This window comes from Dromiciops gliroides, chromosome 4, assembly GCF_019393635.1.
Source record: "Dromiciops gliroides isolate mDroGli1 chromosome 4, mDroGli1.pri, whole genome shotgun sequence".
Lineage (NCBI taxonomy): Eukaryota > Metazoa > Chordata > Mammalia > Microbiotheria > Microbiotheriidae > Dromiciops > Dromiciops gliroides.
In genome coordinates this window covers 59,427,267-59,451,066 of record NC_057864.1, presented here as the reverse complement: position 1 = coordinate 59,451,066, position 23,800 = coordinate 59,427,267, and the positions used below count along the sequence as shown (strand labels likewise).

The 23,800-nt window shown below is 41.1% G+C and overlaps 1 protein-coding gene across 1 annotated transcript in view; it reads left to right on the top strand.

Annotated features, from left to right (window-relative positions):
- ADCY10 (adenylate cyclase 10) overlaps window positions 1–23,800 on the top strand; it is a 129,967-nt gene that overhangs the window by 18,690 nt on the left and 87,477 nt on the right. The window contains 4 exon segments of the mRNA XM_044004605.1: window positions 6,918–7,006; window positions 9,124–9,315; window positions 14,964–15,082; window positions 21,951–22,099. Of these exon segments, the coding sequence (XP_043860540.1) occupies window positions 6,918–7,006; window positions 9,124–9,315; window positions 14,964–15,082; window positions 21,951–22,099 (549 nt within the window).

The following is a 23,800-nucleotide window of genomic DNA, read 5'->3' as shown; positions in this document are numbered from 1 at the left end:
AAGTCACACAGCTGGTAATTGTCTGAAGTCAGATTTGAACTCAGATCTTTCTGACTTCAGGCCTGGCACTCATCTCTTGTGTCACCTAACTGCCTCTGGATCATTGTTGAGCCCTGTTTCTGAGTGACAATCTGCTTAGGGAAATTACATCTTCACCTGAGGGCATTCAGTGTCTAGACCCTCCTGTCACAAAGTTTCTGCCACTCATTTTTGTCAGAGACTCAAATAAGATCACCCATTTTAGAAAGAAATTCGGTAAAATGGCTGATATAAAGTGGGACACAGTTCACACCTGTACAAGATAATGTGAGTTAGAGCCATATCTGTTCCTACTTCCTTCTTTAACTAATGAAGAGACTGACTTCCTGGTAGTAAGTAACACAGCCAAGGTTCAAAGCCAAGTCCTCTGACTCCAAACCTGGCAGGCTTTCCACTATTCTGTATTCCTTTTGAAAATCTACCACTCCTCCCACCCCCAAACAGTTCTTTAGAGAAGTCAGCATAGGAACAATGTGGGTCTGGGGCATCAGGCCAGGCTCCTAAAAACTGCAGAGGAGATACTTGGTGCAGTCCTGAGTGATCCACCTTCCTTTGCACATCAATTTTCAGTTCAATTCAATAAACATTTACTCAGTAGCTCTCATGTGATAGGTGCTGAGTTAGGTACAAAGATTAAATAAACCCTTGTATCTTATTAGGAGGCTGCCTGCTTGGCAATAGTTCATTTTGAACTGACATTATGTTTGCTTTTGAACTTTTTGGAATAGAAGAGATGATTAGTTACCTTTATCCACTCAGATCCTATCAGAAAAATAGGCAGTAATGAGTGATGTGACTGAAGGCAAAGTGTTCAGGCCCTCTGAACCCTAGTCAGCCCACACTGGAGAGTTAGAGTCACTTCTGAGTGCCACATTTGAAGGAGGGCATTGATAACCAGGATGGTAAGGGGACTAGAGGCCAGGTGTTATGAGGACCATTTGATGGAAAAAGGAATATTTAGTCTGGAGAAGTCCAAACTTAACAGGGTGAGGAGTTAGGGGGACATGATAATTTACCTTCAAATATTTGAAGGCTGTCACATCAGGGAAGGATTTGACACGTCCAGCTTGGCCCCTAACAGCAACTTGGAAGCTGCAGGGAAAGTAGAATGAGTCACCTCAGGCAGTGAGATCTTCCTCACTGGAGGCCTTCCAGCAAAGGACAGATTAACATCTGTCTGGTAAATTGTAGAGGAAAAGCCAGCTCCAGTTCCAGATTATACTGCAGAGCCTCTGAAATCACTTTACACTCTGGGATTCTGGAATCCTCAGGAATAAAGAGGCAGTTTCTGATCTAACTTAATATGTTTGGACCCCTGATTCAAAACTGACTTGGTCCTTGTAAAGGGGCCTGACATAGAAGTTGTAATGTCGAGGTGTGTTGTTAGCTCCGTCCTATGGTGGTTATTGATGAATGGGCTATAGAGACTACTGAGAGACAAGAAATATTACATGTGACCTCACAAAACAAGGATTTTTTTTAAAAACCAAAGGTCATCTGAGGACTCTTTCTCTGCTTCTTCCTGAGGCAGGGGCAGCCCTGCTCTTTTTTTCCCCCTTAAGTTGTGGGAGAGGGAGACACATATCAAAAGGATATGAACAGGTACTTTTTTTTTTTTTTGCAGGGCAATGAGGGTTAAGTGACTTGCCCAGGGTCACACCTGAACAGGTACTTTAAAAATAAATTAAAATGGTTAAAAATCTTTAATAAGAAAGCTCCAAGGGGCAGCTAGGTGGCGCAGTGGATAGAGCACCGGCCCTGGAGTCAGGAGTATCTAAATTCAAATCCAGCCTCAGACACTTAACACTTACTAGCTGTGTGACCCTAGGCAAGTCACTTAACCCCAATTGCCTCACTAAAAAAAAGAAAGAAAGAAAGAAAGAAAGAAAGAAAGAAAGAAAGAAAGAAAAGAAAGCTCCAAATCTTTAGGAATAGAAAAAATGCAAATTGAAATAACTCTTAGATTTGACTTCCGACCCATCAGGTTGACAAAGATGCTAAATTCTGGAAGTGTTGTAGAGAAATAGGCACATTACTTTATGGTTGGTAGAACTGTGAATTGGTCTAACCATTCTGAAAAAAACAATTTGCAACAATGTTAGAAATGTCATAAATGGAACATGTCCTGTGATCTAGAAATACCATTACTAGACATGTCCCTCCAAGAAGATCAAGAACAGAGGGGAAAAGGTGTCACATGTACACAAATATTTATTGTAATACTTCTGAACGAATTATGATTGTATTGCAAGGAATGAGAAATAGAGAGAATCCAGAGATACTTGAGAGGGAATGTCAATTAATGCAGAGCAAAATAAGAGAAAATAGGAAAACGACATGTACAATAACGTTCCACTGGTCACGGTCACATAGATCTAGAACTTGGAAGGGACCTCAGAGGTCATCTAGCCCAAGTCCTTCATTTTTCAGATGAGGAAACTGAGTCCCGAGGAGGGAGAGTGATTGCCTAGAATTATACATGTAAAAAGTGTCCAAAGAAGAATCAGATCCTGGATCTTTCACCTCTAAAGCCAATACTCTTTCCATTGTACCATGCTGAGTCATTAAAAGACCAATCTGGACTTCAGGGGACTGGCAATGAAGCCTTCAATTCAATTCAGTAAACATTTATTAAAGAAGGGCCAGAATTAAGAATACTTCAAAGGATCAAGCTACATCAATCAATGCATTGCAGTTTTTTAAAACCATATGGCGGGGGCAGCTGGATAAAGCGCTGGCCCTGGATTCAGGAGGACCTGAGTTCAAATCCGGCCTTAGACACTTGACACTTACTAGCTGTGTGACCCTGGGCAAGTCACTTAACCCCCATTGCCCTGCAAAAAACAAAACAAAACAAAAAACCCACATGGCAAAGAAAATAGAGTAAAGGTGATTTTTTAAAATTGTGTCAATTGATGTGCCTTGTCCTTCTAGTGATAAGTGTTTACTATGTACTGGGGGACTCTGCTAAATAGTGAAGATCTAAAGACTAAAATGTCAGTAGTCTTTTGTCCTCAAGGATCTTTCATTCTACTGGGAAGAAACAATATGACACAGATAAACACAAAATATATACAAAGTATAGAAGTCATTCTGGGGGATGGGGAATGCTAATAATTGGCGAGGGATCACAAAGGCATCATGTAGCACCTAAGTGGCACCTAAGCAGTAAGTAGGAATGACAGTTTCTTTATAAATTGGGATGTTGTTTCTCAAATAGAAATTTTTTTTCCCAAAAGGACATTGTCTCCCCAGGCGATGTAATTAATTTGCCATCACTACCATTGGCCAAGTTAAGTTTGTTTTAGTCAGTGTTAAGTGAAAGGATATAAAGGGCATCAGGGCACCAAGGAGTGCTCCTGAAAGCCATGGGTGCTGCTGCCATAATTCCTTCTTCCCCATGATCTTGGTTCTGGGTAAGGATAGATTCCAGGAAGAATTTACCATCATCCTTAGGTGTATAGTTTTTTTCCTTAGAACAGCATAGCACCCATAAGCCAAGTCAAAAAGTTCACCAAGAAATTAAATAGTAAATATAGGATTACATATCTACATTAGAGTTGGGTACATTCTTTAAAAGGGGCTACATTTGTCTGCAACAATAGGATATTCTCAGCATTCGTGGAATGTCCACTCAAGGCCATATGTGAGTGTGCCAAGGTGTATCTGCAATTGCTTGGCTTGACAGAATAGAAACAAAAAGGACTCTGAGCCACTCAGCAAACCTTGAGCTGATCATAGCAGGGATCTAAACAGACCAAATGGTTCAGTGGAATTGACAGCAGGCTAGATGCCATTAGGCACCTTGGCACACAATAAGTGGAATGGAACTTTCTATTCTCTGCATCTCTAAATCAGTTGTATAACTATAAATATGTATTCTGCTCTAGAATATTATTTTGGAAAGCCTTCATGTTCCTAGCTCATGTTTTCTAAGATTTAGATAGATAGATAGGTATGCACATATACACATATATACATATATAAATATATCAGATTTCCATTTTTAGGTGAAAATAGCTTATTTAAATAGGTGTGGTTGGAGTCTGTTAAATGTGTACCATATCGCATCATATTTATTATACTTCTAATTTGGTGTTGATTTCAATCTTTTCTCTACCAAATTTATGATCTTGGAAATTATTTTCACATGGTTGTTCAGTCATTTTCAGTCATGTTTAATTCTTTGTGACTCCTGTTTTGGGTTTTCTTGGCAAAGATACTATAGTGGTTTGCCATTTCCTTTCTCCAACTCATTTTACAGATGAGAAAACTGAGGCAAATAGGGTTAAGTGATTTGCTCAGGATCACAAGTCTAGTAAGAGTCTGAGGACAGATTTGAACTCAGGTTTTCCTGACTCTACTTTGCCACATTAGCAACCAGTTATTTTCTTTCTCTTAAAGTACAGTCAATTTAATTTTTTGCAATGGTGCTTGCCATGCCCAGCACCTCCCAAGTCAACCCCTTAAGAAGCTATTTGTTATATACTCATCCTGAGTCATATTTTCTATTCACTGAGAATCCCTTGTCTTTGAACTGGAATCACCAAATGTTAAAATATATGTTCATTAATTTGGGAAAGTTTCTTTGAATTCTTCATTTAATTTCTCTATTTCCTCATCCTCTTCAAAAGATATAGACACATGCCCTGCAATGATCTTTATAAAGGTCTTTTTGTAAATGCTCATCATGTTCATTGCAAGATGAGGAAACCAAATATCCCAAGGAGTGCTTCTGGTTGCCTTTGGACTCCCAATAAATATAATTCCTCTATACCCAAAAGCCCCCTAAAATTATGAAGTATCCCTCGTATTTCTTTCACAACAATCTTCTTCTGATGCCAAACTGTAGCTTCAAAGCAGACCTTGGAGTCTGGAAAGCTTTTCCAGCAGAGTGTTAAGTAGCTTAATTTACAATATAAAATACTTTGAATTTTAGAGAGGACAGTAATACTGTAAGCAGTATTGCCATATTCCTATTGACGTTGAAAAGTGGTACAGAGAAAAATGATTTTATGGAAAACAGTAAGTGATCCAATTAACCCAGCTCTTCCCAAGAGCAGTCAAGGGTAAAACTGGAAGAAGGCAACAAAGAATGGAAAAGACTTTCAAATATATTTATAACAAGCTATTTTTTCCATCAGAGATTGCTAAGTGACCACAGTTGGACTTCAACACCTTTATTTGCCTTCCCTAGAGAATCTGTGAGACCTACTTTGATTTACCTTCAAATTCCATATCTATCTATCTATCTATCTATCTATCTATCTATCTATCTATCTATCTATCTGTCTGTCTGTCTGTCTGTCTGTCTGTCTGTCTGTCTGTCTGTCTGTCTGTCTGTCTGTCTGTTTGTCTGTCTGTCTATTTATCTGTCTGTCTGTCTATATCTATCTATCTACCTACCATCCATCTATCTATCTATATCTATCTATCTATCTATCTATCTATCTATCTATCTATCTATCTATCTATCTATCTATCTATCTATCTATCTATCTATCATCATCTATCTTCTGGTTTCATTCATATTGATAATATCCAGGCTGATATGATGTGGTTTCTCCAGTGGTTTGTCAACTTGATGGCCACTAAACAAGGATCTCACATTCAAAATCCTAACAGTTAATGTTTATAGATGGCAGCTGGGTGGCACAGTGGATAGAGTGCTGTACTTGGAGTCAGGAAGATGTAAGTTTAAATCTTGCCTTGGACATTTAATAGCTGAGTCATCCTTGGTAAGTCATTTAACCTCTGTTTGCCACAGTTTACTTAGATGTAAAAGAACATCTACTTCCCGGGATCGTTGTGAGGATACAATGAGTTAACATATGTAAAGTGCTTTGAAACCTTTAAAAGCATCATGTAAATTATGGTCTAAAAACTGTATCTACAAACTTCTCCCTTTTCTGCCACTCTGCCTCAGTCATGGCAAACACAAAAGCAGGCCACATGAAAATGCAAACCTTGAGCTGATCATGGCAGGGAAAATCCTCAACAAAAAAAGTAGAAATAGTATGGTTCAATCTGTATCTAGATTCCACAGTTCTTTTTTTTCTGGGTTTGGAGAGCATTTTCCATCATGAGTCCTTTGGAACTATCTTGGACCATTGTATTGCTGAGAAGAGTCAAGTCTATCACAGTTGATCAACACACAACGTTGTTGATACTGTGTACATGTTCTCCTGGTTCTGCTCATCTCACTCAGCATCATGCAAGTCCTTTCAGGTTTTTCTGAACTCCTCCTGCTCATCGTTTCTTACAGCACAGTAGTATTCCATTACATTCATATACCACAACTTGTTCAGCCATTCCCCAATTGATGGGCATCCATTCAATTTCCAATTCCTTGCCAAATGGTGACATTTGGAAAGTAAACCTGCTCCATCACCCTGACTGTACTAGAAGTCTTCTGCCATAATGAGACTCTTTGACTGCAGAGCCCTCAAGGCCCCAGAGTCACCTCCATACCCCCAGGAAGCTCCAGAGTAAGGCTCTAGAGGATGGACATATGGAAGTTTCATGGAAGCTTCACAGTGCCAGGGGAGGTACAGCTGCATATTGGGTCCTCCACTTCAAAATATAGTCACCATGTGGTTCTTTGGGGCTCATTCCAGAATCGCATCATAGTGAGGATGTTGCTTAGTTTTTTTTATTATTTTTGGGGGGCAGGGCAATGAGGGTTAAGTGACTTGCCCAGGGTCACACAGCTAGTAAGTGTCAAGTGTCTGAGGCCGAATTTGAATTCAGGTCCTCCTGAATCCAGGGCCGGTGCTCTATTCACTGTGCCACCTAGCTGCCCCAGATGTTGCTTAGTTTTAACAGTGACTGCTCTGCCCAGACTTCTTCCCAAAGTCAATATCTCTCTTCTTTCTTAGACATTCTGAGACTTGCCTCTACTCTGGAGTCTGACCCTGAACTGGAAATCTCTCTGCAAAAGTACATCATGAGAAGTATTTTGAAACAGGTATTCCAGTCATTGCAGTGTCACTGACTTTTTTTTTGCAGGGCAATGAGGGTTAAGTGACTTGCCCAGAGTCACACAGCTAGTAAGTGTCAAGTGTCTGAGGCCGGATTTGAACTTGGGTCCTCCTGAATCCAGGGCCAGTGCTCTATCCACTGCGCCACCTAGCTGCCCCCATCACTGACTTTTAGTCAGCTGAGAACCCCGGACACGTAAAAAAGATCTTTAAGAACAAGTGTGAAAATTAAATTCTTTTCAAATCACAAAAGCAAAAGAAATCACGTGGCTTCTCTCTGGCCCAAACAGCAGAAGGATTTCAGAGATGAATGACAGACTCCTTTTTCCTTTCAGAGGATTTATGGCTTTAAGCTTCAAGGTCAAGGAAGCTAAGTAATTAGAACCCAACGGGCCCCCTCCTCACTCTGTTGTAGCCTCCCTACCAGTCCATCAATATTTCGGATGGATCCCATTTACACAGTTACAAGAAGACCACAGGCCTAATAAAATGATTAAATTACCCACATACCATGTCTCTCATGTTTTTAATCATCACCATATATAAATTAACTTATATAAATATTTAAATACATGTTGTGTATATCTACATAGGTGTTATTTTATGCATATATGGTACGTGCATACAGACACGTTAATAAATGCTTGTTTCTTTCCTCTTTAAAAATTAAAAACAATTTTGGAAATAAGCATTTATTAAACAACTACTGTGTGTCAGGCACTGTGCTAAGTAAGCAGTTTACAGATAGTCTCTCTTTTGATCCTCACAACAGTCCTGGGAGGCTGATGTCCCAACTTCCTCAGCTGAGGTCACTGAAGCAAGCAGAGGTTGTGTCTGAGGCTGGATTTCAACTCACCACTCAAACCACTGTGCTACAAAATGCTTTGGCTGCCGCACAGTAGGCACTTAATTAATGCCTGTTTCCTTCCTTCTAATGGTGTTTTGCTGCTTTCAGCCTCAATGACTCACATCTGTGAAAATGTTTTAAGGTTTACAGAGCATTTCTCTCCCAATGCCTTGGGCATGGACTGTTATTTCCACTTTACATGTAAGGAAACTCAGCCTTAGACAGGGTAAGGGACTATTCCTTGGCCACAAAACTTGTATGAGCAGGCATTCCAACCCAGGAGTCTCCCAGCTCCCTTTTCCAATCTACTACCCCAGGCTACCTTTCAGTTTCAGAACTATCAACTATCGGTCCATGAGGGGTCTACCATTTAAATTCTACATATTGTGAGATTCTAGTTCAGATCAATTCAATAGAATTCAAAGAGGCTTCTCCTAAATGCCTGTTTTATGCCTGGAACTTTGCTTGGCCTTGAGAATGCAAAGACAAAAATGAAAGACCCTCACCGTCAAGAAATTTGTGTTCTACTGCCAAAAACAAGCACACATCAATAAGTAAGTTAAAAATATAGAGATTGGGGGCAGCTAGATGGCGCAGTGGTTAAAGCGCTGGCCCTGGATTCAGGAGTACCTGAGTTCAAAGCCGGCCTCAGACACTTGACACTTACTAGCTGTGTGACCCTGGGCAAGTCACTTAACCCCCATTGCCCCGCAAAAAAAAAAAAATATAGAGAGAGATTGGGGGCAGCTAGGTGGCACAGTGGATAAAACACCAGCCCTGGATTTGGGAGGACTGGAGTTCAAATCCGGTCCCAGACACTTGACACTAACTAGCTGTGTGACCCTGTGCAAGTCACTTAACCCTCATTGCCCCGCAAAATACATACATACGTACATATATGTGACATATTTTACTTTTTTAAAGTAACTTGATATGAAGGAGATAATTTGAGTCACTCACCATTTTGTAACTTTCAAGCCAGCATCGAATTTGGTTTCGTTATGGAGTTAAATTTGTCAACTTCACAAATTGGTGGAGTAAAGACAAAATCATTTCATTGTGGCAGCATCACTAGAACTGGGGGGTTTGGAGAAGGCCTTTGGCAGGAGGGGGCATCTCTAGTGAGCCCTGCCTCAGAGGGTCCAGGGGCTTCCAAGAAAGGAGATAAGTACAGTCTCAAGAGCAGTCTCAAGGGGGGGGGGGGCTTGCCTATGCCTGGCCTGCTCAGGGGACACGTGTTTGGCTCCTATTTTCCAGATTGATGACAAGCAGCTGAGAGGTTATTTGTCTGAACTTCGACCTGTGACTATTGTATTTGTCAACCTGCAGTTTGAAGGGCAGGAGACCGCTGACGATATTGGCCAGGTCATCCAGGATTCCAGTGTGTACATCGACTCTGTCCTGAAGAACTTCAAAGGCCAAATCAATAAAGTCTTTATGTTTGACAAAGTGAGTGTGAACCCAGGATGGGGAGCAGCCAGCCTGGGGAACATCCGGATGCCCAAGGGGATGGCATATATGCAGAAAGCAGGGTCATTGCAGCAAGGTCGGATTTTGCTTTCAGGAAGGGTCTCGGAAGCTCAAGGTTACTGTGGCATAAGGCTCTCAGGATAGGTGCCTCCCTCACTTAAATCCAATTCAGTGCGAGTCATGACATCAGGCTGATGTTATGGTCCTCTTCTGGAATGAAGGGCAAACAACAACTTCAGCTGTCCCCAGTCCCTCTAAAGCAGAGTCCTTCAAACTACAATGTTAGTAACTCACAGTGATGTGCTCTTTGTTGTAGTGGGAGCATGTATATCTCAAAGTTAACTGCACCCAGGTTTCTAATGATGGAATGTCATCATCTTTCAAGTGAGGGGTTAGAGTAGATCAGGAGTCAGCTACAGGCCAAATCCTAAACACAGCTTTTTAGTGTTTTTAAATATAATCTATTTATTTTTTTCTTTTCTTTTCTTTCTTTTTTTTTTTTTGGTGAGGCAATTGGGGTTAAGTGACTTGCCCAGGGTCACACAGCTAGTAAGTGTCAAGTGTCTGAGTTCGAATTTGAACTCAGGTCCTCCTGAATCCAGGGCCAGTGCTCTATCCACTGTGCTACCTAGCTGCCCTCAATCTACTTTTTTTTTTAATTTTTTTTTTTTTTAGTGAGGCAATTGGGGTTAAGTGACTTGCCCAGGGTCACACAGCTAGTAAGTGTCAAGTGTCTGAGTTCGGATTTGAACTCAGGTACTCCTGACTCCAGGGCCGGTGCTCTATCCACTGCGCCATCTAGCTGCCCCTAATCTACTTATTTTTAAATGTGAAAACCATTCTTGGCTCTCTGGCTTTCCCTACTAGATTGTGTCTAAGGTTCCTCTAAATGTTGTTCCAAAAATCGTCTGGGCGGAGAAAAGATTTTAGGATTCAGAGGGGATACATTCATGCTTCACAAGTCACACTGCATAGGCAACTACCTCTATGTAAAGCCAGTCCTATTGTCTGTCATCAGAAGTAGGAGCTGGAGAGTGATGAATTAGCTACAAAGAGAACCCTTTGGATTTCACATCTCACTGTTCCACTTGCTCCCCTGTTCATAAGCAAGAATAACTCTACAAAGCTTGGGCAAGTAATATGTACTGCAATTCAAAGAAAACACAAATCTGGCAGATCATCAGGCAAGATTTCCAGGGGACACAGGCCCACTATTACTTCTTCCCAGGCTGCTAGGTAGCAAGAAGTGAGTACAGTGCTGCACCTGGAGTCAGGAAGGCCCAAATTAAAATCCAGCCTCTTGACCCTGGGCAAGTCATTCTGTCTGCCTCAGTTTCCTCATTTGTAAAATGGGGGTAATAATAGTACCTGCCTCCCAGGGTTGTTTTGAGGATCAAATAAGATAATATTTGTAGGGCACTTTGCAAACCTTAAAGTGCTATATAGATGCTAGATATTATTATTTCTACACATACACACCAGAAGAAAAAAGAAGAAAAATCCTGAAGGTGAGCCCCAAACTACTGATTTGGGTCAGCAGTAATGTCAATGTGCTCATTCTGTCAACTGACATGGATGACAATCAGTCCTCTGGAGGCGATGGCTGCACACACGGGAAGCCTTCCCTTATCCTCCTAACATCTTGGAAATACGACAGGACACTGTCTGCTCCTCTCGTGAAGCCCTGTTACATACAGCAGAAGTTGCCTTGTTGCCCATCTCTTTTTCCTCATTCTTTGGGTCAGGAGACTTGGGATTTGGATTTCAATAGAGACTGGCCATCGTCAGTAAGAGGAGGGATGAGGGAAGGACCAGGGGGGATAAGGGTTATTTTTTGTCCCTCAGGGGAAAACACAAAGATAATTCATAGGGGTGTAGAACTGTAGCTGCTTCACCAAGAAAGTCAGAAGGTGCTGCACATGGTGAGCCCTAAACAACATCATAACTGTGAAATTTACCGTGTCTCCAGATAAAAAGCAGCCGATTACTGATAGGAGAGTCATCTGAGAACCCAGGCCTGGAGCCAGCTCCTTGACTGGTGAAAGTAAAGATTCACATCAACAGCAAATGAGAAGACAGGCTAAAGGTGAGAAAAAGACTCTTCAGGCAACTGCAATGGCTTCGACCTGACCTTCTTAGATGAGCCTTTGACTCTGAAAAATGATTAACAACTAAAAAGTCAGTGATCACTCTAATGATTTCCAGTTCTCAGGAAAGTTTGATTGATATGAAACAAAGGCTACAAGGTGACCCAAGGTCTCCAGAAACTGCATCAATCCACAAAGACTTGATCTCAGTCCTCATAGGAGAAAGGTGGCCGCCAAGGGAAATTGTAGTTTAGAGTATATATCAGGGAGGAGGAGATTGTACACAGTCTCAGCTCTCCAAACAACAAAAGCAACGGAGGAGAAAATGAGCCTGCAGAGAGTTTGGCAGGAGACCTAAAGCAGGTCATCCCAGGAGCATTCATGGCTGTGTAAAAGGAACAGGACATTGGGCTGGGGTAACAGGAATGCAGGGCAAAGGCCACCCTTCACCCACCAGCATTTGCCAGGGACTCTTGGAGAATTAGTGAAGCTTCAGGGTAATTTGCATGGCCTGGCATTAGCTGCCAGCAGCATGACAGGAGTTGAAAGGGCAAATGAAATGTGGGGTTTTTTTTCACAGCCCTTATAAAGACTCAGTAAGAGGTGAGGACTATGGGCTCAGGGAAAGGAGTGAAAAAAAATGAATGTGCCCTGACCCAGTTAGGAATGAGGACTAGGGAATGGATGGAACCACTGCCTGAGCAACCTTCTTCAAAAAGGATTCTAACCAACGAACTGAAAATTACCCCCCAAATAAAAACCAGGAGGTGGTTAAGGGTCCAGTGGTTATGAAGGGGGAGGGGATCAGGAAAGGCTTCATGTAAGAAGGGGTGCTTGAGCAGCACCTTAAAGGGAGAGAGAGACATTGTGAGGTGGAGGTGAGGAAGAAGTGCCTTTCAGGCATGAGGGACAAAAAGAGCAAATGCTCAGAGATAGCAGATAGAATGCCCTGCTTGAGGAACACAAAGGCCAGTTTGGCTGGACCTTAATGACATTGGAGTAATATAGAATGTGTAAAGAGGCTAGAAAGATAGGTGGATATCAGTGTGTGAAGTGCTTTGAAAGAAACACGTGAGACTTGATTTTATTCTGGAGGAAGTGATTGAGGAGGTGAAGTGCACAGTCAGACCCTCAGGAAATCACTTTGGCAACCGTGTGCCAGAGGAATCATAGTGGCCAGGGAGGAGTCATCCCGATAGTTTGGGTAAGCACTGACAAGGCTGTGAGCTCAGGTGGTGGCAGTGTGAGCAGAAAGGAGGAGTCATATGTGAGAGATGTGGTGGAGAAGGAAATGTTGAGATGTGCAACTGAATGGAGATGCATCTCGAGGAGGAACAGGGAAACAATCAGGGTTGTGAATCTGAAGGCTAGAAGATCAATGTTGCCTTCAACAGTTAGAATGGGTGGATTTGGTTTGGAAAGATGAAGAATTGCACTTTGCCAATATATCGAGTTTGAGATGTCTCCAGGATGCCCGCTTTGAAATGTCTAATGGGTAGTTGGGGGTGTGGGGGACTGAAGCTTGGAGGAGAGACCAGGAGAAGATACATAGATTTGTGAGATCACAGCAGCTGGTGAAGTGACTGCGAGACAATGCAGGAAGCCAAGAGATGGCCCAGGATAAAACCTTAGGGAATACCTACAGGGACTAAGCATGCAATGGATGATAAGCCAATGAACAAGACTGAGAAGGAAGGTAAGAGGAGGACCAGGAGAGAGCAGTGTCATAAAAACCCAGCGAGGAGAAAATATTTAGCAGTAAAGTGGTTTAAGAGCAGGGGTATCAAACTCAGACAGAAATAGGGACCACTAACCCATAGGTAAGGATCTCTGCCGGTCTAATGTTATCTATGTTTTATTGCGTATTTATTTTGTTAAATATTTCTCATTTCCTCTTTAATCTGGTTGGGTCAACACTCAAAGTGTTGCTGGTCTAGTGTTTGATGCCTCTGGTCAAGAAGGAGGAGGACTATGAAAAGACGCCTTGCAATCTGAGAACCTGGACCCCAGGCCTTGAGCATCAGAGATAAAGATATGCACAAGAATATACAAAATATACTGAAGTCACGGAGAAGAAGAACCATAAGGTCCAAGTGGTGATATTTCCTGAAGCCTAACTTTCTGGAGGAATGTTGGGGCATTGCCTGGATACCATCCAGGAGGTGTAAACCCCTCAGGATAGTCTGAATGATTAGATAGGGCAATGTCATAAAGAAGAACTTATGTTAGGCCACTGCTCTAATAGGAAAGAGAAGGGAGCGAGCATTTGTTAAGCACCAGGCACTGTGCTAAGCACTTTCCAAATATTATCTCATTTGATCTTATCCGATTGGCTAGATAGTAAAGTGGACATTGTGTAGAGCTTGATGCAATGAAGATCTGAGTTCAAATCCATCCTCAAACACTAGTTGTGTGACCCTGGACCAGTCAATAAAAAACAATCTCCGTGCCTCAGTTTCCTCAGATGTAAAATGGAGATCATAGTAGTTCCTACCTCACAGGGTTGGGGTAAGGGTCAAATAAGTTAACATCTGTAGTTTTGCAAACCGTAAAGCTCAATACATTTGCTAGTGATGATGATACCAACCTCAAGTTTATTTCTCTTCTTTTTTTTTTTTTTTTAAGTGAGGCAATTGGGGTTAAGTGACTTGCCTAAGGTCACACAGCTAGTAAGTGTTAAGTGTCTGAGGCCGGATTTGAACTCAGGTACTCCTGACTCCAGGGCCAGTGCTCTATCCACTGCGCCATCTAGCTGCCCCTTATTTCTCTTCTAAATGGAGTCTGAACTATAGGGCAAGGTTATGAGAAACTACAGGATTGTGTTTTGAGTCTGGATGATTATAGGAATAGGTTGAATGAAGTAGAATTGCATCAAGAGTACTGTAGTCCTTTATTTTTTTTGGATGGATACATTTTGTTTTGAATATCACCAGCACAATATTCCTCTCCTGTCACCTACCCACTGAGCCCTCTCTGGTAGAACATCTGGTTATTCTTAGGCTCTCCTCTCAGGGGCAGATTTATAAAACATGACACACATTCAGAGTAATTCTCCCCCTCAGAATTGTGGTTATGAAATGGCTAGTGCCCATGCCTCCAGTAAGAGAATGAAACTCAAATGACTTCCATAACGAAGATTAAAAAAAAGAGAGAGAGAGAAAAATAATTCAGCAAAGCTAAGCAGCAACCTGGACAGGACAGTTCAGAGGACCAAGTGCTGGTTCTGGTGTGAGGACCGGGTTTCCTGCACTGCCTGACATTCCCATGTGACTTTGGGCAAGGCATTTAACTTCCCTCAGCCTCAGTTCCCTCCTCTGTAAAATGAGGAGGTAGGAGAAGGAGGTCTCTGAGGCCCCTCCCAGCTCCAGCTCTCTAGCCTCACAATCTTCCCAATAATGCCAGTTATTTGTGGCAAGTGAGAAAAAAGCTAACAGAGGGTCTGTCTCAGAAGAGAAGATTGCAGACGGGCTATTTTGTACTCACATTATTAATATATGAAAACCCACCACCCACTGGATTTGCTTCCTCTCCTTCCAACAGGGATGCTCCTTTCTCTGTGTATTTGGTTTCCCTGGGGAAAAGGCACCTGATGAGATTACTCATGCTTTGGAAAGTGCGGTCGTCATATTTGACTACTGTTCTCAGATCTTCAAAATCAAGTGAGTTCTGAGAGCTAACTTCCCCTGGATGGTCTTGGGAGATGGAATGAAGATTTGGAATTTGGGAAGGGAATGGGGATCCTTTACTCAGTCAACTACCAACTACAGTCCCCATTTACTTAGTGGGGGAATGAGGGTAACTGAGGAGATGGACATTAACACGGGCAGGGCAGGGAAAGAGTTGATATCCTTTTCTTAGAAATATGTTTGTTTCTTAGACCCACCTATTTTGTAAACATACATATGTCTGGATGACAGCAGAAGGCACACAGTTCAACTCTGCCCAGTGTTCACGTGGCTTTTTACCTGTGCTCTGTGAAAGAAAGGTGGGCTGCTCATTCAGAGTTCAGGACAACAGATGGCTAGCCAGAGCATTGCACTGGCATCCAAAGATATTTAAAAACAGGAAACGGCCATTAGCATAGTGGATAAATCCTCTGTGGAGCCCTTCCAGAGGAGCAAGGACACAGGATTGCCACCCCTTCCCCCAATACTGTGGCTGGATCTTAAGCAAGACCCACAGGTTCCCCTTGCCTTCAGTACTGTGACTAAAGTTTAAGCAAGACCAACGGCTGGGTCAAAGTTGAGTAAGCAGTTGGAAAGTTGTAACTGGCTTCAGGCCCAGCCCTAAGCAAAACTTGGAAATGGGTGGAGTTTACTTTGGAGCCAGTTGGCTCCTGGCAACCTCCCCTACCAGCCATCCCCTTTCCCTGCTTCCCATTGCTTCTAATTTCCCTTTCTAGTTCCAATCCCTACCTCCCTCCCCCAGTGGCTCCTTCCCCCCAATCTCTTTTTTCAGCATTTTCTTCCTCATGTGCCTTAGAACTCTGGCTGCATTCATGGGCCCCAGTATGGTGTTAGTCTCCTCCTCCACCCCACCTCAAACACTATAAAGGCCTCATTCATACCTGCCCTTCCAGGAAGCCTTTCCTGGGATCTATGCCCCTACGCAGACATGACAGTTTTATACCCAGTCTTTCAAGATAAACCCAATCTCAACTTGTCTAGGTCATCTTTGGCTAATTTGATGAAATAACATAACTATCGTGCTAACTTGATAATGAACATTCAAGAATTCATGTGATAAATACCTTTAACCTACATTTACCCTTTGAGGGTTAGCCTCCTGCCCCTCCTCCCTCCCTTTATGAATCCAGAAGACTTGGGTTCTGGTCTAGCCTCTGCTTGTATACTATGTCACCTGCAGCAAGTCATTCAATCTTTCACTGCCCCAGGCAAGTTATTAAGAGGGTAAATTGCTCAGTAACTTCCACCCTAAGTAAAGGGAGTTTCATAACTTTCAGCTTTCCAGACCATTGACCTGTCCAAAAAAAAAAGTTTGCACTCCCACAGGGGCTAAACTGGAAAATCTGTTCTTTGAACAAAAAGATCGATAACTAATGGTGAAATTTCAGGGGTAGGGGCAATTGAGGGGATAGTTCTAAGCAGGTGGGCTTTTCCTTGCCCCTTAAATCCCATCACCATAGTAGAGTTGTCTGCCCCCAGGTTGGACTTGGTACTTCTAAGCTTTCTCAAAGAGTGCAAGTACTCTGAGTTGTGAGGTTTTTTGTTTTGATTTTTTTTTTTTAAGTATTCTGGCTTCTTTATAGACTAGTAGTCATTTTGTTTAGATGACAACGAATTTCTTCTCTCAGACCTGCCTCAAGGAAGCATGGACAAGAATGTTGTGATCCTTTCTAGCCTAAGTTGTGACTTGAACTAGGGCCACCATCTTTTGTCCATATTGTACTCATGGCCAGAGAGCACCAGAAGTCTCAACGATGAAGGCTGGAGATAAATTTGATGAGATGTGTCACAGCTGTTGGTGCAAAAGATCTGTTAGATTCTAACTTTCTGAAGAGAATCAGGTCTTATTTCTCTTGGTTTGTCCCCCAGTGCCTAGGCTTATTCTTTTTTTTTTTTTTTTTTACTGAGGCAATTGGGGTTAAGTGACTTGCCCAGGGTTACACAGCTAGTAAGTGTTAAGTGTCTGAGGCTGGATTTGAACTCAGGTACTCCTGACTCCAGGGCCAGTGCTCTATTCACTGTACCACCTAGCTGCCCCTAGGCTTATTCTTGATAGGCATTCAGGTATATGCTATCTGAATGAATATGTTTTGTATTGGATCAGAAAGGTTATTCTAGAGTTCAGAGTTCAATCCTTATATTCTGGACAGGTGACAGCCCTAATTAAGCCAGTTCCTGGCTCATTGGGGCTCTTATTTCATGGGTGTGGGAAATTCCCAGTGCTGAAATGCCCTCTCTCAAAACCGTTGTCACCAACTATGAAATGCATAGTGTTGGAGAATTTCCTGGGGCCACTGAGAGGGTAGATGAGTTGTCCAGAGTCACGTAACCAGTTTTATCAGACTTGGGACTTGAATCCAGATCATCTTGATTCTGGATAGAGGATGTCTCTATCCACTTGGCTATGCTACCTCATGACAAGGCCTATTGGAAGCATTTAATAAATATATGGAAGATAAGGGGGCAATAGGGGGTGGAGCAAGAGTATCTATAGTATTTAGTATCCTTCTCATATAGGGAAGCAGTCCCTTTGGCATTAAGTCACACTTTGATGCATGTAGTTAATGGATAGTTTGTGTCTAACTTACAGGGGAATGTAATGTAACAAGAGCTAGATAAAAGGAAATAAGCACACAAGGCTAGGACATTTGGCCAATCAAATGAATTTAATGAATGGAAAATCAGCTCTAAAAAATGAAATACACAGTAACCTCAATTGTAGAATTTCTTGTACTGTAGCAAGTGCAGAGAGATTGAGCTTGACTTAACTTTCTTTAAAATACATATATATTATATAATTTATTTATAATATCTTTAAAAATTTTTTTGAATTCCAAATTCTCTCCCTCCCTCCATCCCCTCCCCTGCCCACTGAGAAGGCAAACAATATATCAGATATACATGTAAAATCATGCAAAACATTTCCATATTAGCAATGTTGGAAAAAACCCCAAAAGTGAAAAATTATGCTTCAGTTTGCATTCAGAGTTCATCAGGTCTCTCTCTGGAGGTGGGTAGCATTTTTTTCATCATGAGTCCTTTGGAATTGTCTTGGACCATTGGTTTGTTTTTTAATTAAGAAAGTATTTTATTATTCCCCCCTTACATGTAAAGATAGTTCTCTACTTTTGTTTATACAAGCTTTCCAATTTCAGATTTTTTCCCTCCTTCCCCTCCCTCCCCCCTCTCCTAGACAGCAGGTAATCTGATATAGGTTATATATATATATACATATATATGTATGTATGTATATGTATATGTATATGTGTATATGTGTATATATGTATATATACACACATAATAACATTAAACATATTTCTGCATTAGTCATGTTATAAGAGAAAAATCAGAGCAATGACGAAAAACCTCAAAATAGAAAAATATCAGCACCAAAACCAAAAGAAATAGTATGGTTCATTCAGCATCTATACTCCACAGTTCTTTTTTTTTTTTTTCTTGGATTTGGAGATCCTCTTCTATCATGAGTTGCCTGGAACTCTTCTGTACCATTGCATTGGTGAGAAGAATATAGTCCATCACAGTAGATCAACACTCAGTGTTGATGATACTGTGTACAATGTTCTTCTGGTTCTGCTCTGTCTTGGACCGTTGTATTGTTCAGAATAGCTAAGTCTTTTACAGTTGATCATCATTACAATATTGCTGTTACTATGTACAGTGATTTGGTTCTGCTCACTTCACTTTGTATCAGTTCACATAGGTCTTCCCAGGTTTTTCTGAAACCATCTCCCTTTCTCATTTTTTATAGTACAATAATATTCCATCATAATCACATACCACAACTTGTTCAGCCATTCTCCAGTTAGTAGACATCCCCCCAATTTCTAATTATTTGCCACCACAAAAAAGAGGTGCTATAAATAATTTTTACATATAGATCCTTTCATCCCTTTGGGATACAGACCTGGTAGTGGTATTGCTTAGTCAAAGGGTATTTATAGTTTTATAGTCCTTTGAGCCTAGTTCCAAATTGTTCTCCAAAATGGTTGGACCAATTCACAGTTCCACCAATAGTTCATTAGTGTACCTATTTCCCCACATCCCTTGAACAATTGTCATTTCTGATTTTTATATATATATGGTGGTACTTCAGAGTTGTTTTAATTTGCATTTTTCTAATCAGTAGCATTCTTTCTTGTGACTCTAGATAACTTTGATTTCTTCTTCTGAAAACTGCCTGTTTACATCCTTAGATCATTTATCAATTGGGGAATGACTTTTATTTTTATAAAGTTAACTTATTCCCTATCTGAGAAATAAGGCCTTCATCAGAGAAACTTGATATAAATTTTTTATATTCATTATCTATGGTACCTTTTAACAAAATGTAGTTTCCCTGATTATCCCTTTTAATTAGGTCTATTTTCATTTTTGCTTTGTCTGAGATTATGCTTACTACCCTTGTTTTTTTTTTACTTCAATTGAAGCATAATAGATTCTGCTCCAGCCCTTATTTTAATTCCATGTATGTCTCTCTTGTAAACAACATATTGTAGAATTCTAGTTTCTAATCCAGTGTGCTATCCACTTACCTTTTATGAGTAAGCTCATTCCATTCACATTCATAGTTATGATTACTGTGTATTTCCTTCTATCCTGTATTCTTCTGTTTATCCTTCTCTCTCTTTTTACCCCATCTTTCCTCAAAATTCTGTTTTGCTTCTGACCACAGCTTTTGTTACTCCACATTCCCTTTTATACCCCACCCCAACCCTTTTGCTCATTCTCTTCCCCTCCTACTTCCCTGTCAGGTAAGATAGATTTCTATGCCCAACTGAGTATCTCTGTGTATGTATGTATGTATGTATATGTATGTATGTGTGCATGCATGTATATATGTATGTATTTTTTCCTCTTTGAACCAATTCTGATGAGAATAACATTCAAGTGTTGCCTGCCACCTCCCCATTTCCCCCTCTACTGCAATTACCTGAGTTTCAAAGTCCTGTACACGCTTATCAATGCATCTTAGAAAGATTAATGCATATGTATATGTATATGTGTTGGTATATGTACAGGCCACCCACTGCAACTATGCCAGTGTAAGAGCAAAGTTGGATTGTAATGCTATAATTACTTATCCAAAGAAATTTTTTTCTAGAAAAAAATAATTTGAATTTTCCTGGCAATGTGAAGAGGTATCTACAAATATAATCTTTTTTGTTTGTTTTTTTTTAATTTTTTCAGGGCAATAAGGGTTAAGTGACTTGCCCAGGGTCACACAGCTAGTTAAATGTCAAGTGTCTGAGGCTGGATTTGAACTCAGGTCCTCCTGAATCCAAGGCCAGTGCTTTATCCACTGTGCCACCTAGCTGCCCAAATATAATCTTAAAAAAAATTTTTTTTTAATTTTAGACTTTTGAAAATAACTACAGTGAGACATTAATGACAGTTGGCTGGTGGTGGTCAGGGAGGTGGTTCAGTTGTCAATCTAAGATTAGGGTAGTATTCATTAGGTGTCTACTATGTGCCTAGTATTTTGCTAGCCAAGTAAGGGGATAAGAAGAACTATAAGTCTTGGGATATAGTGCCCGCCCCCTGAAGCATTTCTAATCTAATGAGGGAGCTGATCCAGCACAATCCAATAAACATTTATTAAGTGCCTACTTTGTGTGGGGCACAGGGCATGCCAGGTAGGAGGGATAGCAAGACCAAATGAAAAACAACAGTCTCAGTACCCTTAAGGAGGCTGCCTTCTCCCACTAACAAACAATTAGCAAATGCTCTAGACACTGTGCTGTCTTTTATGCTCAATTGTATCTTCACCCTCTCCTCTCCTTCTTGGGGAAAGCACACGAATCTCACTTGGAGAAAGGTCGCCAGGATTGGGCCTCTTTGCCTTCTCTGGAGGTGGGGCATTCTGAGTATGGAAAAGGAATTAGTGTGGGCCTCCCACTCCAGAAAGAATTTTTTTCTTTGGGAACGTGTCCTCAGAATGTGAATTCTTCCTGCCACACTTTCTATACACAGAGAGACCCTGTAGCACAGGCTTTTAGAGCAAGGGGAAGAGAGGTGGGGTCATCCAGGTTCCAAAGAGACTCTGAACCATGGCAGCAGACATATACCGAAAATTCAAGGTGGAAAGGGAAAGAGAAATTACATGAATTGGATTGGACTGAAACAAGACAGATTAGAAGGGAAGGACGTTAAAGTCAAGGATTAAAAATGGAAACTTCCAAGTATAATAATGTTAGGATTCATTCAACAGACACATAATAATGATCAGTCTCATTTTTTTCTGAGGTAGCAAAGGGCACCATAGTGCACATAACACAGGGACCACAGGCAAGAACGCCTGAGTTCAAATACAGCCTCAGACACTTACTTACTAGTTGTGGAATCCTGGGCAAGGCATTTAATCTCCATTTGCCTGTTTCCTCATCTGTAAAATAGGAGTAATAACATCACCTACTTCCCATTTGTTGTGAGGATCAAATGAGACAATAATTGTAAAATGTGTAGCACACATAGGGCCAAGTACATAGTAAGTGCTAAGTAAATGTTAACTATTATTATTTTGTATATAATGCTTTATGGTCGACAAATGAGACTTTTAACAAGCAGAATAACCAATAAAAAGCCTGTACAGTTTCTAGGAACTTGACCCAGTGACCAACGCTCTATCCTTCCATTGCCACCCCATCTCCAGTTCTGTGGCCCCCCCAAAGAACCTAAGAAAAACTAGCAGTAAATCAAGTACAAGGGATATTTTGCACTCCTTTTTCTCCATTTCCCTTCCTTTCTTCCATCTTATTTCCCTTTCCTATAAATAACATTTCATTTCTTTTTGCCAACTCACTGTTGTTCTCTTGGTCATCAGGATTGTGTCCATTGGGGTAGCCAGCGGAATAGTGTTTTGTGGAATTGTCGGCCATTCTGTGAGACATGAGTACACAGGTATGATAAGTTGCTTTCCCTCTGGTTGGAATGAGGACATAAAGTTTTGTTCATGCCCATCTCATTGCAAAGGTGTGTATTTAGGAATATATAGGGCTGTATGAAAATATATTGTTGGGGGAGTGGAAGTATCAGGAATAATTCATGTAAAAAGGTCAAGAGTAAACATATCTTCATTTTCTTAAGGGATAGCTAAATACCTAGAGTAACCCCATTTGTCCCTCTCACAAAGAGCTACCCCCAAAAGAAACAAAAAAATTCATGATACGACTATTGTGCTTCCCTTTACTTTTTTTGTTCCCAACTCCATGACTTTCCTCAAAAAAGCAATAATAACTCACATTTCTATAGTGCTTTGAGGTTTGCGAAGTTATTTCTTCAAAACATTGTGAGGTAGACAGGTGTTATCATCCCAATTTTTTATAACTCATCAAGCAATCAGTAAACATCAAGTATCTACTATTTTTCAAGCTGTATGCTAGGTGCTGGGACAAAGAATGAAAAAACCAGCTTACCTTCTATCTTAAGAAACATACACATATATACATATTGATAAATGGGAAAATAAATATAAAGAAAATAAAAACAAGGTAGTTAAGGAAGGGAGTGGGGCAGAAGAAGTTTCATGGGGATCATGATAGCACTTTCCAGGGTTAGTATCAAATGAGAGATCTGTAAGTATTTATTTATTTTTTGATGGGGCAATGAGGGTTAAGTGACTTGCCCAGGGTCACACAGCTAGTAAGTGTCAAGTGTCTGAGGTTGGATTTGAACTCAGGTCCTCCTGAATCCAGGGTCAGTGCTTTATCCATTAGGCCACCCAGCTGCCCCTGATCTGTAAGTATTTAGCACCAACTAGCATATAGTGGTTGTTTAATAAATGCTCATTTGCCTCCCTCCCTCCTTCTCTCCCTTCCTTCTTTCCTTCCACCCTATGCTAACCTGAGGAGAGGGCAGGGTTTAATTAATGTTTGAAGGCAATAGGAAACAATGATGAAGATAAGAAACACGCATAAAGTTGAAGGGAACCACGATCAAACTGCTAGGAAGAATTGGCCCTGGAATACCAGCTCAGGTCAGCTGTGGCCACAAATCTAGCACCTGTTTCACTAGAGGCAGGAGCAGGTGGGATCAGGAGAGTCAGGAGACTCTGGGGTTCAAATCCCTTCCTGACACTAATTGATAGTGTGAGTCTTTACCTTTCCAGTCTTACACCTTACTTCCAGATACATACTCTTTACTCCAGTGGCACTGGCCTTCTGACTTCACTGAACAAGACACTCCAACTCTCTGTCTGGACATTTTCTCTGCTTGGCCTCCATGTCTGAAACACTCTCCCGCCTCAGTTCTGCCTACTGATCAATGTGACTTTCTTTAGGTCCAAATGAAAATCCCCCCTTCTTCTACAGGAAACCTTTCCCATCCCCTTCCAGTGCTTTCCCTCTGCTAATTATTGCCTGTTTATCCTGTATAGAGCTTGTTTCTGTATATTTGTTTGCATGCTGTCTCCCCCATTAGTTTGTGGGCTTCTTGAGGGCAGGCACTGTCTCTGGCCTCATTTTGTATCCCCAGAACTTAGTGCAGGACCCGGCACATAGTAGGTGCTTAATAAATATGTATTGAACTAAGTTGAATGGAACCTCAAGCAATCCACCTGATGTGTCTAGACTTTGATTTAATAATTTCTTTTTCTTTCTTTCTTTTTTTTTTGGTGAGGCAATTATCTGGTAGTATATATCATATTAGCATAGACCACATGATATATATTATATT